The 15,462-nt window shown below is 36.9% G+C and overlaps 1 protein-coding gene across 1 annotated transcript in view; it reads right to left on the bottom strand.

Annotated features, from left to right (window-relative positions):
- Nucleotides 1-15,462, bottom strand: part of LOC120543290 (protocadherin Fat 1) — an 83,308-nt gene that overhangs the window by 54,879 nt on the left and 12,967 nt on the right. Inside the window, exon 5 of the mRNA XM_039776326.1 lies at nucleotides 4,895-7,228. Coding sequence (XP_039632260.1) covers nucleotides 4,895-7,228 — 2,334 coding nt within the window. The remainder of the gene's footprint in view (nucleotides 1-4,894; nucleotides 7,229-15,462) is intronic.

The following is a 15,462-nucleotide window of genomic DNA, read 5'->3' as shown; positions in this document are numbered from 1 at the left end:
AATAGCCTATGTATATGAACTGAAGAATAAACAAAAACGTTCTCAGTGCAAATAAGCAGCACTGGCCCTCTGAAAAAGGAGCTAAAATAAAGTCTGTACATTATATTATTCATATCTGAATATTTTTAATATTTTCAACACACCTTATAATAAGGACTCGGTAATATGAATTAATATGCACGCAACTCATCATTTAACTAGTTTAGCTACATTTCCCTATTTTATCAAGAGTAGCAACATTTTTCAGTTTCTCTGAAATGTTGCTGTAAATATCTACACATTCCCCCATCAGGTGTTCTTTTATAAATCCCAATTTTTGCAAGGGAAGTTGTGTACATTTTGTGTTTACAAAATCTTTATAATTAAGGCTGTGATTACTTATCAAAACTATATTATTATTTAACAGGGAAAAATAACCACTATATAAATATATATATATATATATATATATATATATATATATATATATAGACACACAGTATTTATATTTATTTATATATATATATATATATATATATACATACAGGGGGAGTCAAAATTATGTTAACATTTGAATGGCAGAAACAATTAATTCACAAAACATGCTTCATATGTGCAAGATGATTTACACCATCATGTTCAACACACAAAAACCAATGAGCAACAGTACCATTTAAAGCCTGGACACACATTTTACTTGGAATAAATGATACCATAGTCCATATTCTGTCCTTCAGGTCATTGATAACACAAACCTCACCATACCCCATAACCAGAAATCATCCATCCATCCATCCATTTTCTAACCCGCTGAATCCGAATACAGGGTCACGGGAGCCAATCCCAGCCAACACAGGGCACAAGGCAGGAACCAATCCTGGGCAGGGTGCCAACCCACCGCAGGACACACACAAACACATCCACACACCAAGCACACACTAGGGCCAATCTAGAAACACCAATCCACCTAACCTGCATGTCTTTGGATTGTGGGAGGAAACCAGAGCGCCCGGAGGAAACCCACACAGACACGGGGAGAACATGCAAACTCCACACAGGGAGGACCCGGGAAGCAAACCCGGGTCTCCTAACTGCGAGGCAGCAGCGCTACCACTGCGCCAACCAGAAATCAGAGTGGGGAGTGTGTAGGCCATGACAATGGTTCACCACAACCTATCCATCGACCTGGAAAGGTGTGGTCGAGATAAAAATAATCCATTAGTGCTAACATAATTTTGACTCACCCTATATATATATTTGCTTATATAGAGGTTATATAGTGGCTGTCTCAGTGAAGGAAAGACTTTTCATGTAGTGTAAGATGTGAAGTTTACATCCAAGATTACTGAAGACAAACATGCCCAGCACCACCTTCTTAGCCACGCAAGTCTTTGGCACATAAATTACCATTATGCCATGACTTTATCTTTCTCAGACATTCGACCAATTGGTGGAGATTACAAAAACTTCAGAACAAGGGTGGTCCCTTAATGCAAATTAACTAAACTTATACTCTTGAGGCATTTAAAAAAATAACTCAAAACTGCTCAAGCATTCTGGAAAAATATCAAAAAATTGCAAAAGGTGAAATTCTCTGTTACTTCATTTTGAAAAACATTCAAAAAATCACATGATTTGTTTCTGCAATTTGTTACAGCTTCTTATCAGCATATTTTGGCTCAGACAGGTTAACAGCACACTAAAGGTTTCTTCATTATCATTGTCCTTTTTTCTAAATCCTTGCATAACTTAATATTTAATGACAAAATATTATTTGTGCTTGCAGTACTATGTAAGTAGGATTTCAGCTGTATGATTTATGATATAAGTTACAGGATGCGATGCCTTGTCCCAGGGTGAAAGTTTGTTATTATGGAGACAGAAAATGAAGTAATGAGTTCTGCCAGAACTTCTTGAAAAATAGTGGAGTTTCACAGGAATAAAATATATATTTCTGAGAAAATTACATATGGATATGCACTTTATCTCACTTAGACTAAGAGTCCAATTAAAAACAGAAGTTGGTTGAACATAAACCTGCAGCCACAATTAGGACGGAGTATAAGAACCACAGGCAGAGAAGTTAGTCACTGGGGTGGGGACATTTTTTGTCTTTTAATTCACAGAAATGGCTTTAATGAACAACATACATTTCAGGGAGCCAGTTAATGTATGTATTCCACAATTCCTAAAAAAACAACTTTGACCACAAAATATCCAATGTACTTTTTAAAATTCTCATGCCATCTGTCCTCCTAAGTAAGCAACACAATCTCATCCATTGTAGTCTGATAATGCAAGCTGTCACTAGTTGTCAATTAGGAGTGGCAAGCTTGATTTCAATTTTTAGTAATATCATCAGAAAAAAAAAATCAATGATCGTCTGAAACAATAGGAGCCAGTAGTATGTATATTTTTCCCACATGCAATGGATAATAATAATAATAATAATAATAATAATAATAATAATAATTCTATATTGGCTCCACTACTGGAATGTTCCCTTCAAAGAAGGTAAAACTGACACTTACAAGCCTGGAGGTTTTGCAGTACAATCAGGCCTCTGTGATTCTCTGCGATTTTTTTCTCATTGCCTTCCTTTATTTGCATGTAGTCAGGCACCATTTTTATGTACTGCATCTATGTAACTGCACTCTAGTCTCCTATTGGAGTACTGTTTACCGTAATTGACTACAAGCTAATTAAAGGGGCAAGATCAGTTACAGGACACATTCTGGACACCCCAGAGGAAGTAGCAACGGAGAGAATTAAAAGTAAACTGACTGCCATTATTAACAATGCTGAACATTCTCTCCATGACACACCAACACTAAGACAATGAATTAGTCAACAGAAGTGTGTGAAGAAACATGACTGGGGCTCCTTTATACCAATAGCAGTATGTCCGCATAATGCTGCACTGCAAAAGCCAAGTCAAAAGTTTTTGTTATTTTTAATTTTCTTGCATTATAGTCATTCCAGTGTGTTTTCAGACCAAGGTGTGTGTGTTTATTTAATTATTTATTCATCCATGTTCTTTCTTATCTACCTATTTATGAATCTATTTATTTAAAGAGATCATGTAAAAAGCCATCCCCCTAGACAAATAAAGTTCATTCTATCTATCTATCTATCTATCTATCTATCTATCTATCTATCTATCTATCTATCTATCTATCTATCTATCTATCTATCTGTCTATTACTGAGCATTATATTGTCTAGAGGTGTCCTGCTGGGGTGTCCACTTTCTTTACTTTCTTGGATAAATTTATTTTTTCTGGAAATATGATGAGAACTAACCATCCTATAGATGTGACTAATAATCTTTACACCCATTTTCCACTAAATCGTGGTTTACAGATGAAATGGGTAGAATCTACTTTGGATGCAATGTGTGTAAATTATTTAAGTTAAATGAAGGAATTTAGCTGTTTACGTTGTAACAATAATTTCCCTGTTTAGCAGCATATCTAGACAGTTTCTGAATACTAATACCAAATAAATAATGAAGATGAATGGGCAGTGGGTATGAGAGGCCTTCAACAGTTAATCTTCTAAAAAGACAACAACCAAATGAAATGCAATCTTTGTAATACCAATAAATGCATAATAACTACATTTATGCTTAAAAACGTTCTGATTTACCAGTATAACAGGGCTAGATTAGTTGTTCTTAATCTTTTCCTTTTTGTGACCAGAAATCACGAGAAACATTATTCTCTTTTCAATGCCAGACATGCAAAATACCTTATATGCAAACAATATCTTATAAAAATCATTGTGCTTCAAAAAAAAAAAAAAAAAACTGGTTTAAGATGTGAATTGTGCTTTGAACATCTGTAATATGACGCTGAGAAAAGTTCACATAAAAAACTGTCAAAATACTGTGTTTAGTCTCTCTGAAAATGTTAAGCAATAAAATACTAAAGAAATTCTTTACATTTGTTTTGCTAACAATATAATTTGAAAAGACTTGCAAAAGCATTCACATAACCTTTGGCTGTTGTTAAACTTAAATATTTTCAGGTTTACTTTATTTTTTTCAAAATACTTGATACATTGAAGAAAACCAAAAGCAATGTCTAATAAAAAAACTGGTATATGTTACAAAAATGTTCCCGTCTGTTGTCTTTAAATTAATGTGCAGACATAAAATTGTGTTGTCTCCTACACAGGTGAACAGTACAATCGCTCCATTTATTGTATAGAAGGGATTTGGTAATTCAGACTCTGTGAACTTTACTAACTAATAACCATTCTAATAACTGTTTAATTCTCATTATGAAGGCAATACTGATGTAAATGACTGGAACACGTCTCCAGGAAGTATTCTCTTTAACTGCATCTGGAATATCTAAACTGAAATATGGATTTTTATCCATCCATTTTCTAAACTACTGAATCCAAACACAGGGGTCTGCTGGAGCCAATCTCAGCGCAGGGTGCCAACCCACCACAGGACACACACAAACACACCAAGGCCAATTTAGAATCGCCAATCCACCTAACCTGCATGTCTTTGGACTGTGGGAGGAAACTGGAGCGCCCTGAAAAAATCCACGCAGACTCCACGCAGGGAGGACCCGGGAAGTTAACCCAGGTCTCCTAACTGTGAGGCAGCAGCAATACCACTGCGCCACCATGCCGCCCTATGGATTTTTAACTAAATTTAAATACAGTATCTGTGAAATCCTCAGTTAAACAAGGCTGCTACTTATTACTTTTTAAACAGCATTGGCTTTCGCAATTCAAATAGGAGAAAATCTTATGAAATTGCTTTTATTTTCATTCTTAAGTCTTGTATCTAAAGGATCTAGCGACCATACCAGTACAAAAAGAAGTACCATCTAACTCTTTTCTTACAACATCAAATGTTGTATTTAACTAATCATATCCTTAGTTAACAGTCTTACCTCCACTGGTGTTTGGCACATGTCATTTACTCCTCCCTGTCCCAAGTTCCTCTCTAAACTTGAGATGATAAAGCCAGATCCATCGGGTATGGACCGCCTCACAAGCATTTTTCCTTTTCTTGATTCTGCTAAAAGCACGCTGTGCCAGTAGGCATCACTAGAAATCAGCGTTGAATTTGCAGGCAGCTCAGAGATCACTGAATTCCTTTGGTTGTAACAGTTTATATTATTTGGAGATTTTTGACTGTTTTCACCCTGCGGAGTACGATGACATTTACAAACAATAAGGATTATCACAGTTAGGAGGAATATAAAAGATGCTCCAGCTAGTCCAACAATTAAATACATATCTAATGATAAAAAGTTATCCGGCTCCACAACCTCATCCTTCTGGGCTAGCAAGCTTTTTGATGCTGGATCAAGTTTTGATATGAGGATGGTAACAGTGGAAGAAAGTGAAGGATTTCCATTATCTTGGGCTTGGATGACCAGTCTTTGTTTGGACGAATCCCTATGACCCAACCGTCTTCTCATTCGAAGTTCACCATTGTATTTATCTAAAGTGAACAGTGTCTGATCAGTTATCTGAAGCAGATGGTAGGTAATTCTTGAATTTTGCACAGAATCATCATCAATTGCTATTATTTTTGTAACTAGAAATCCTTCTTCAGCAAAGCTTGGTATCATCTCAGTGGCTAAAGAGCCATGTGGTCGCCAAGGAGAAACAATGATGGGAGTGTTGTCATTTATATCAAGAACAGTTACGGTGACTGTTACACTGCTGCTCAGTGGAGGATTTCCCGAGTCTGTGGCTTCGACTTGAAAAGTAAAAGATGTCTCCTTTTCATAATCAAAAGATTGCAGTGCATAAATATTCCCATTTTCCTGATTAATGGAAAATAGTTCTGACAATGTTCTATGTTCATTTTCACGTTTAAGAATTGAGTATTTAAGAACACTGTTTTCCTTTGCATCAGGATCATTGGCAGTTAAAGTACAAACCAGAGATCCCGGGATGTTATTTTCTGAAACAGAAATTCTATAGGTATCGTATGAAAACAACGGTGGATTATCATTGACATCTATAAGATCTATGGTTATTTTTCTACGATTGGACAAGGGAGGTGTACCCTTATCCTTAACCACTATTGTAATATTATAGCTAGGATTCGTTTCCCGATCCATGGGGTGTGATGTTACAAGCGCGTAATAGTTTTCCGTCGTCTGCTGAAGTTGAAAATCAGAATTCTCTAAGACATAACAGTCCACCTTTCCATTGTCACCCGAGTCGAGATCCTTAATGCTAAAAAGAGCGATTTCTGTTCCCAGGGGTACATTCTCCAGGACTGACGTCATAATTGAAGTAATGATGATTTCTGGGTAGTTATCATTGCTGTCCTTAACGTATATTATTATTTTGCAATGCCCAGCTAATGGAGTAGGCCCGATGTCTTTGGCTTCAACATATAATTCATAATTTCTTATCATTTCAAAGTCTAATGGTCCGTTGACACTGATTTCACCTGTTATGGGGTTTAAAGTGAAAGGCTGAAGTATTTCTTCTGCAGTGTGTGCTTTAAAAGAATATCTTAATTCTGCATTCAGGCCCTCGTCTTTGTCTGACGCTTTTAATATGGTAACAATTGTTCCTATTGCTGTATTTTCGATAACGTTCACTTCGTAGATTTGTTTATCAAATACTGGAGGATTGTCATTTGTATCAAGAACAAACACCGTTATTTTAACAGAGCCCGACAATTGAGGGATTCCACAGTCCGTGGCACTTAATAGTAAATTGTGTGACGCTTGTATTTCTCTGTCTAATGTGCGCTTAATTACCAAATTGAGGAAATGCGAACTATCTTTCCACGTGTCAAAATATGAATTTTCATTTAGTGCATAATTACATACCGTATTATTTCCAACATCAGGATCCACGGCTTTCATCAGTAAAAAATTTTCTCCTTGCAAAGCAGATTCTGAAATGTTTATCTGAGTTGAGGCGAGTGAAAATTTCGGAGCGTTGTCATTTACATCCAATATTTCCACTTCAATGCCGAATATCTGAAAGGGATCTTTAACAACAGCCTCCATATTAATAACGCACTCTGGTTTAAACGCGCATATGAATTCCCGGTCGATTTTCTCCTTAATAAATAAATTTCCGTTTGACTCGTTAACATTCAAATATTGCTTCCAGGGACCGAAAGCAAGCTGTAGCTTCCTTTTAGATAGATTAGCAGCATTTAGCCCAATGTCAGAAGCTATATTGCCTATGACTGTTCCTTCTTCCATTTCTTCTGGTGTAGAATAGCGAATATGCAGGCAATCCAACTCGCATATTGCAGAAAACGTTATGAAGAGAAATAGCATATTATCCATATCCGAAAATAAACAGAAATATAGCATGAAATGCAGAAGAGCAAACAGGATTCGATATAAGAACAACACCTACAACACATTCATCTGTCGAGTGAGAGGCATCGAAAGCTTTAATTATTGGTGAACAGCGACACTCTGAGGCTGAAATTTATCATAACCTGAATTTCATTTCAAAAGAACAGAACCTCATCAAAACATTTTAGGCGACTTAACCCTAAACTAATTGCCGTTTTCTTTTTCTTTTTCTTTCTTTGCCTCTGTCAACTTTAGCATTCAGTGAAAGATTAGGTTGTCAAAGAACCATATTCCATCCATCCATTTTCTAACCCGCTGAATCCGAATACAGGGTCACAGGGGTCTGCTGGAGCCAATCCCAGCCAACACAGGGCACAAGGCAGGAACCAATCCAGGACAGGGTGCCAACCCACCGCAGGACACACACAAACACACCAAGCACACACTAGGGCCAATTTAGAATCGCCAATCCACCTAACCTGCATGTCTTTGGATTGTGGGAGGAAACCAGAGCGCCCGGAGGAAACCCACGCAGACACGGGGAGAACATGCAAACTCCACGCAGGGAGGACCCGGGAAGCGAACCCGGGTCTCCTAACTGCGAGGCAGCAGCGCTACCACTGCGCCACCGTGCCGCCCAGAACCATATTCATAATTTTTAATAAACAATATTTGTATATAAGTTATATAAATATTTATTTCATGAGATAAGTAAGAAGACAGAAAAGGAAAGAAAAAACACTAATTATTTAAAGTGATCATCTGGATACAATCGGAGTACCAGGAGTTTAAGTCATTGTGAGTTTCTAGTGGTCATTCAACGAGTTATTTGGAGCAATTGAATGGTCATGATTACAATTTCCAATATTACTAACTTCAATTAAAACTATATAACAAGCAACATCAAATCTTATGCATTATTAATAACCCTTTACTATTTTTAATGACAACCAACCATTCAGTATAGCACAGGTTCTAATAAGTAAATAGTGTCAAATTAACCTATAATAGGTCTTCTCATGTACATGACATAAATAAGCTAATTTATGCCTGAAGTATATATTTTTGAAATTCAGTTTAAACCAGACCGTGAGCCGTTACTCCATAAGCAAACAACACCCTTTTCCTTTTTGTTATCACAAGAAAACACTTGTGCAGTATAAAGTTTAAAAGATGAATAACAAAGCCAACATTGGCATTGTGCATGGTGGCTCACGATTGCTTGATTGCTTCAAAAATAGGAAAAATATCAGTGCTATTAAATGTTCTCTGTTCACTGTGATGAAATTGGAAAACTATATGAAGTGTGGAGTGAGAGATGCTATTCACTGCAAATAGAACAAGGCTTTTAATATGTAGCCAATTTCATTAAGAGAAGCTCTATCACAAAGCCCCTCTAACAAAGGTTTCTGGACATGTTTACATATCAGCATTGACTTTCCTGTTTTTCCTATCCTCATCTTGTTCTGATAGACTTGATGCTCAGTCATATGTTATGGGCATCTCTCTTTGTGACAGAGACATCATTCTCACACTGTTTCATTACTTTGCCCTGCTCTATAACAGTTCTCTGATGGATTGCCAAGTACAGTTTATAATTCTTCTTCCTCCTGCTTACTTGTATCCTACTCCGTCACATTTCCCCCATCATACCCTTCGATCTTTTTTCTTTCTGTGTCTTTCCAACTGCCCTGCCATCAAATGCTGTAGGCTTGCTCCTTATACCCCTTCTCTTGTACGTATCTTCTCATAGAAATCCACCTATGCTGTATTGTCAATCTGCAACAGCCTGCTTATTTCACCCTTTGACATACAATACAATACAATTTATTTTTGTATAGCCCAAAATCACACAAGGAGTGCCGCAATGGGCTTTAACAGGCCCTGCCTCTTGACAGCCCCCAAGCCTTGACTCTCTAAGAAGACAAAGGAACAACTCCCCAAAAAAAAACCCAGTACGTAAAAAATGGAAGAAACCTCGGGAAGGGCAGTTCAAAGAGAGACCCCTTTCCAGGTAGGTTGGGCGTTCAGTTGGTGTCAATACAATAAAATACAATCCACAGAACAGACATGTTCCCCATTTCTCAAAATGAACTTTTTTTTTTTTTTACTTACTAGTCATGTGTACCAAAGCAGTTTGTAATACTTGCTACTGTGGCTTTTCTGCAGAGGAACTGAAAGTCCTCAAATTAATGTGCTCTGCACGTCTCCAATGGCCTGAGCACGTGTAAGTGTAACCGTGCCCCATTCTCAACCTGTCCAATAAAGCAGATACATACAAAATGATTTATCAGCCTTTTTATCTGACATATGAAGTTTTCTTCACTTTCCCACTCCAATAACATATTTTTCCTGCTTCATGTCTTACTAACTTGGGTGCAATGTTACTAAGATTATGCACACTCTTACTTTCAGTGTGGCTTCCCTATTATCAGAGTTGATTGAACTAGGGGGCAATCACTTTTCATATTCAGCTTTGTTAATAGAATAGAATTATTTAATTTTTTTTTACTCAGATATCTTTATCTAATTGTATCTAATTTTTTTTAATAGTTGAAAAATATAAATGTCAAAACGTTTTAATTTTTTTGGAAATTAGAAAGGGGCAAATACTTTTTTTACAATACTTTTTGTAGGTAATATAGTGACAAAATTATTATTAAGAATTATTAAAATAAAATATATAGCCTAGAAGTTTTTTTAATAAAGACACTTATTAATTTTACCAAAGAAAATACAAAATATTAATTAGAAATATACAGTTTCACGCACAAAGGCATTGAGGTTATTACAGAGTATTAATTGAATAAAAGGGGAGAGGCCAAGCAAAATTACACCTTTTATTGGTTAACTAAAAAGATTAGAATATGCAAGCTTTCGAGGCAACTCAGCGTTTCCTTTGGAGGCATTAGCTCTCCAGAAATGTGTTCTTTTGCAATTGCGGCACATTAAGTAACTAAACAATATAGTAATATGACAGAAAAGGCGATATCCCTCCCATCGTGATTACGGCAGTATAAGAATAAGCTTACATTTACTGACGGTTGTCACGGTTAGAGATGGGAAGCACATGACAGACTTTTTATCCAGGTGGGAATCTGGATCTACGCAGTCTGCCATTTTTTCGTCCCCACGCTGAGAGGGTTTTCGGACGGAGGTGCTACACAGCTTCGAAGGGTTTGGCTGTTGTCCAAGCCTTTTAATACTGTCTGCTTCACTTGCTGGTCTTCTCTGGTCTCAAAACAAGGGCAGGTAGGGACTGAACTCCTCCTCCACAAAATACAGAAATAGCATAATGCCTACATGCCGGTTCTCATTCTCCCAACAAGGAAAGAAGATTTTATACTGACAGAGGACAGAAATACTGCTGACTATACAATCCTCCAGTTGTCTTTGGCTATCTAATCCAATGCTTGGTTGGCAATTCTAACTGCTGAGCCCCTGTGTGCCAAACTTAGCATGCACATGGGAATGGATCTTAACAGTGTTGTCCAGATATAGTGACATAAATATTAAAGAAAAATGTATTATAACACTCAGGCTCCTTCTTCAGGTGAGATGTAATCGAGATGTTTACATCTTGCCTGAAGAAGGGGCCTGAGTTGCCTTGAAAGTTTGCATAATGTAATCTTTTTAGTTAGCTAATAAAAGGTGTCATTTTGCTTGGATTTGTGCTATAGGGTGGTCCAGATCTAATTATGCAATTTTCATTACGCTACAACTTATTAAGTTTATTACATAGAAAATCCTCCAAAAAATCCCGGACCATTGAGAAGTGTGCGAACTGACGACATGAAGAATCGTCTTTGCATTGAACTGGAATTGTCCCCACATAAATCAAAGTCATCCAGATGATCTGGATCTGCATAATTAGATCTGGACCACCCTGTACATTCATAATGGCTAACACGGTACAACACTCTAGTAATAAAAGGGGAAAAAATGAGAAAGGTAAAAAAAATAAAAAAAAAAAAAAAAGAATTAAACTACTAATGGATAAATAGCTTAGCTCCAATACTAATACATGCAAAATGTAATATCAAGAGTAGATGATGGGTATTACAAAAGCTATGACCCTGAACTTGAAAAGCTTACTGTATTATGCTGATTTTGTACATGGAAAACAGTTTGCTCCGACTGAATAATAACTTAATGTCATTTTAGATGTACTGATTGCACACTCTGGCATTGTATGATAATTTCCTGTCAATTAAGTAGACCCTAAAAGAAAAACCTTTACTTTTACATTTTAATTAAACTGAGAAGTTCCCGAGGGCCTCTTTAATAAAACTTCAAGCACAAAACTATGCTCATGCCAAAAAAAAAGAAAACAAAAATAGGAAAATGCATATGCCCAACAAATAAATCAAATTTATAAAACCTGGCTAAAATATTTCAATGTCATTTACCCGTTATAAATTACAATCACCTTGTAACACTTGTGACCCTGCCACCTGCATTCAAGAGCATCTTGCTGTGCTTGCAACTGTGGGTGGTTAGCCACTATCATCTGGAAAATGTAATGACATGATTACTGTTACAATGAATATTACAGCCTATTCTGAAAAACTGAGGGTCCAGTCAGTTAAATTCTAACAAACCTCTCACCACATACAGCATCATCATATCTGCCAAAGCTACTTTACACCAGGCCACAGAGACACAACGTTTGTCAGCCACACTTTAGCATCAAAGATAACTTGTGCATTCATGGAATGTCACTGTTCACGGTTAACAAAAGTATCTTCATTCTCACTAAGTGGCCTTATTGCAGTATGAGTGCATCAGATTGCTCGAATAAGGAGAACCAAATATTGCTGTAAATTGCATTTTTACATTGGCAAAAAGAGGTTATGTTTTATATATGTGTACCCACACAATACGAACACTGGATGTAGTGTTTTGCCAGTTGTTTTAATGGCTTCCAGCACAGCGTGTATGATGGAGTGAAGTTTGGCTGAGATTCTCCTGAGCTGTCAACAACAGATAGCCTACATATTGTAATAAGTTTATATTTTTAATATGTTACTGTGTTCTGTACAGAAAATATTTTATATATCTGCTTCTTCTCATATGTACAGCAAACACAACGCTGGATTTAGCACACAGGGGCTCGTCATTTAGAACTGCTAGGCAAGCATTAGAAGACAAGAAAGGGACAACTACGAAAATGGAAATTGGACTATTTCTGTGTGGCAGAGTCAGCATGACATTGGATCTTCTTTTCCTTGTTTGGAATGGAATGATTTACCTAAGTAGGGGCCTGTACATGGAGAAAGAGTATAAAGCCTTGGAACATTGCCCGGCAAACCTTTGAAGCTGACGGACGGATGGAAGATACCGTCATCTGAACCTGAAAATCCTTCCAGCGCAGCAACGAAAATGGCAGACTGTCTATATCGAGATCCCACTTTGGTGAAAAGTCTTGTCATGGCTTCCTCGTCTGTTATTCCATGTATATTGTCATTAAAGAAAGCTAAGTTATTTCTCCTATGTGATTTCTTACCGTTGTATCACTAAGGGAGGGGTATGGCCTTTTAATATTACATCTATATAGTTTCGGGTTATTTAAGATGCCGTAATTAAAAAAGAACTTATTCCAACCAGGGAGCTAGTGCCCAATGCTGGAAAACACATTTATAAACTGATGAAAAAACAAAAAAGTTCTCAGTGCAAATACACAGCACTGGCCCTCTTAAATGAAAATTAAAATACAGTCTATACATCATATTAATTGTTTCTGAAGTGTAATATATTTGTCATAAAAACACATTGATTGATATGAATTATTACGCACATGAGTCATCATATAACTGGTTTGGCTGTGTTTTGCAAAGCTGTCATCATTTCCCAGCTTCTCTGCAATGTTGCAAACGCATTGGTCATGTTATAAACTTTCTTTTTAAGTCCTAACACTTGCTTGGAAAGTTGCATGAACACATTTCGAGCCTCTTTTTGTGCAGAAGGTTGAAAAATGTGGCTCTAACCACTAATGAAAACTCTATGTTTATTATTTAACATTTCAAAACAACCAATTACTCCAAGGTAATTAACATATATATCCTTCTGCTGTCACAAGATGAACGGAAGCTTGTTAGTGTGGTGTAGGGTATGCACTTGACTTCCAACGTTATTGAAGATAAACATGCCCAGAGCCACCATCAGAGCCACACAAGTCTTTGGCACTTAAAGTACCATTATGTCATCACTTTATCTTTCTCAATTTTTCTCAACTGTTGGAGATTGCAAAATTTTTCCGGTTTCTATGTGGTGGCGGCCTGCGCCACCACCACCTACTCAAAGCATCATGATGCACCAACATTGATGGACTGAAAGCCAGACGTCTACGTGACCATCATCATCAGGTCCTTCCATGAAAACCCTAAATACAAAGAGGACTGTTTGACTTATGTTAGGTAGATTGCCCAAAGGGGACTGGGCGGTCTCTTGGTCTGGAACCCCTACAGATTTTATTTTTTTTCTCCAGCTTTTGGAGTTTTTTTGTTTTTTCTGTCCACCCTGGCCATCGGACCTTACTCTTATTCTATGTTAATTAATGTTGACTTATTTTTATTTTTTATTGTGTCTTCCATTTCTCTATTCATTTTGTAAAGCACTTTGAGCTACATTTTTTTGTATGAATATGTGCTATATAAATAAATGTTGATTGATTGATTGAATAACTTCACAAATGTGTGATCCCTTAATGCAAATTAAGATTGCAATAACTTCACAAATGTGTGATCCCTCAATGCAAATTAACTAAACCTTTACTATTTAAGAATTTTTGCCACCAGAAATAACTCAGAACTGCTCCAACATTCTGTAAAATATCCAAAAAAGTTGCAATGGGTCCTATTCTCTTTAACTCCCACTGGAAAACACAAAAAAGCATCTCATTTTGCAACATTGCTGTTTGGTATCCTAACAAACCCGTGAATCATTTTTTCTGATTCAGTCATTGTTTAAACAAAATTTCACACGAATACCACAAACCATCAGTTCTCTTGGGTCTTGCCATAGCTTCAGGTTCTGAATTTTTCTTGATTCTGATAATTTTCCTGATTTTTATTCTATCCTTTTCAATCTGTTTGCAGTCAGGTTAACAGCACAATAAAGGTTTCCTCATCATCATTGTCAGGTTTGTCTATTTTCTAAATCCTGACATAATTTAATATTTATTCAGAAAAAAATATCTTTCTCCTTGCACTTCTATCTAAGTAGGATTGCAGCTGCATGATTTTTGTTACAAGCTACAAGATGGCACATCCCTGGCATGAAAGGTTGTTAATTTGCAGAGAAGAAATGAAGTAATGAGAACAGCTAGACTTCTTGAAAAATGGTGGAATCTCACAAGGATAAAATATATTTGTGAGAAAATTATATGGATATGCACTTTTATGACATTAGTGAAATCTGAGAATATGAATCAGTGCTCAGTAAGAGACTCAGATTTGAAGTGCAACATTTACTCTGATGCTGCCTGGACCAGTGGTTCCCAGACTCAGTCTTGGGGGCACCCTGTGTCTGCAGGTTTTTGTTCCAACCAGATTTTCAATCAATTATAAAAAATGTTAACAACTGATCTATCTCATTTAATTAGCTGGTATTTTTTCTCTCCTCTATCTTTCAGCATTCAGAAAAGAGCAGTTCTGTATTATGATTTTTACATTTACAGTGGAACCTCAGGTCACGAACGTCTCGGACCACGTACAAATCGGGTTAGGACCAAAAAGTTTGCCAAACTTTTGCATCTGTTCACGACCACACACTCAGGTGACGAACAAGCCAGTTTCCCTTCTGGTTCGTACGTGCCCGTGATTACCGCACGTGTTCAGTCTCTCCCTGTGCAGCAAGCGAGCAAGCAAGCGAGAGAGACAGAGTACAAGGGAGCGAGAGAGAGGTAGAGCAAGAGAGAGGTAGAGAGTGAGAGAGCGAGCGCAAGAGCGTGAGCGAGCACACGCGAGAGAGAGAGCGAGCGTGAGAAGGAAGTTAAAGAATGCACCAGGCTTGTTTTTAAGGAGACTGTAAGGTTAGTTTTCTCTGTTCAAGGTTTTCTCAGTGTTATTCAATGTTTTTACATTTAGTTTACTATTACACTGTGCATTCTATGGTATAATTAACACTTTTTGTGCTTAAAAATCTTTAAAAAATATATATTTACATACAAC

The sequence above is a fragment of the Polypterus senegalus genome, chromosome 13 (assembly GCF_016835505.1).
Source record: "Polypterus senegalus isolate Bchr_013 chromosome 13, ASM1683550v1, whole genome shotgun sequence".
Lineage (NCBI taxonomy): Eukaryota > Metazoa > Chordata > Cladistia > Polypteriformes > Polypteridae > Polypterus > Polypterus senegalus.
The sequence above is the reverse complement of the archived record's forward strand: the minus strand, read 5'-3'. Positions and strand labels throughout refer to the sequence as shown.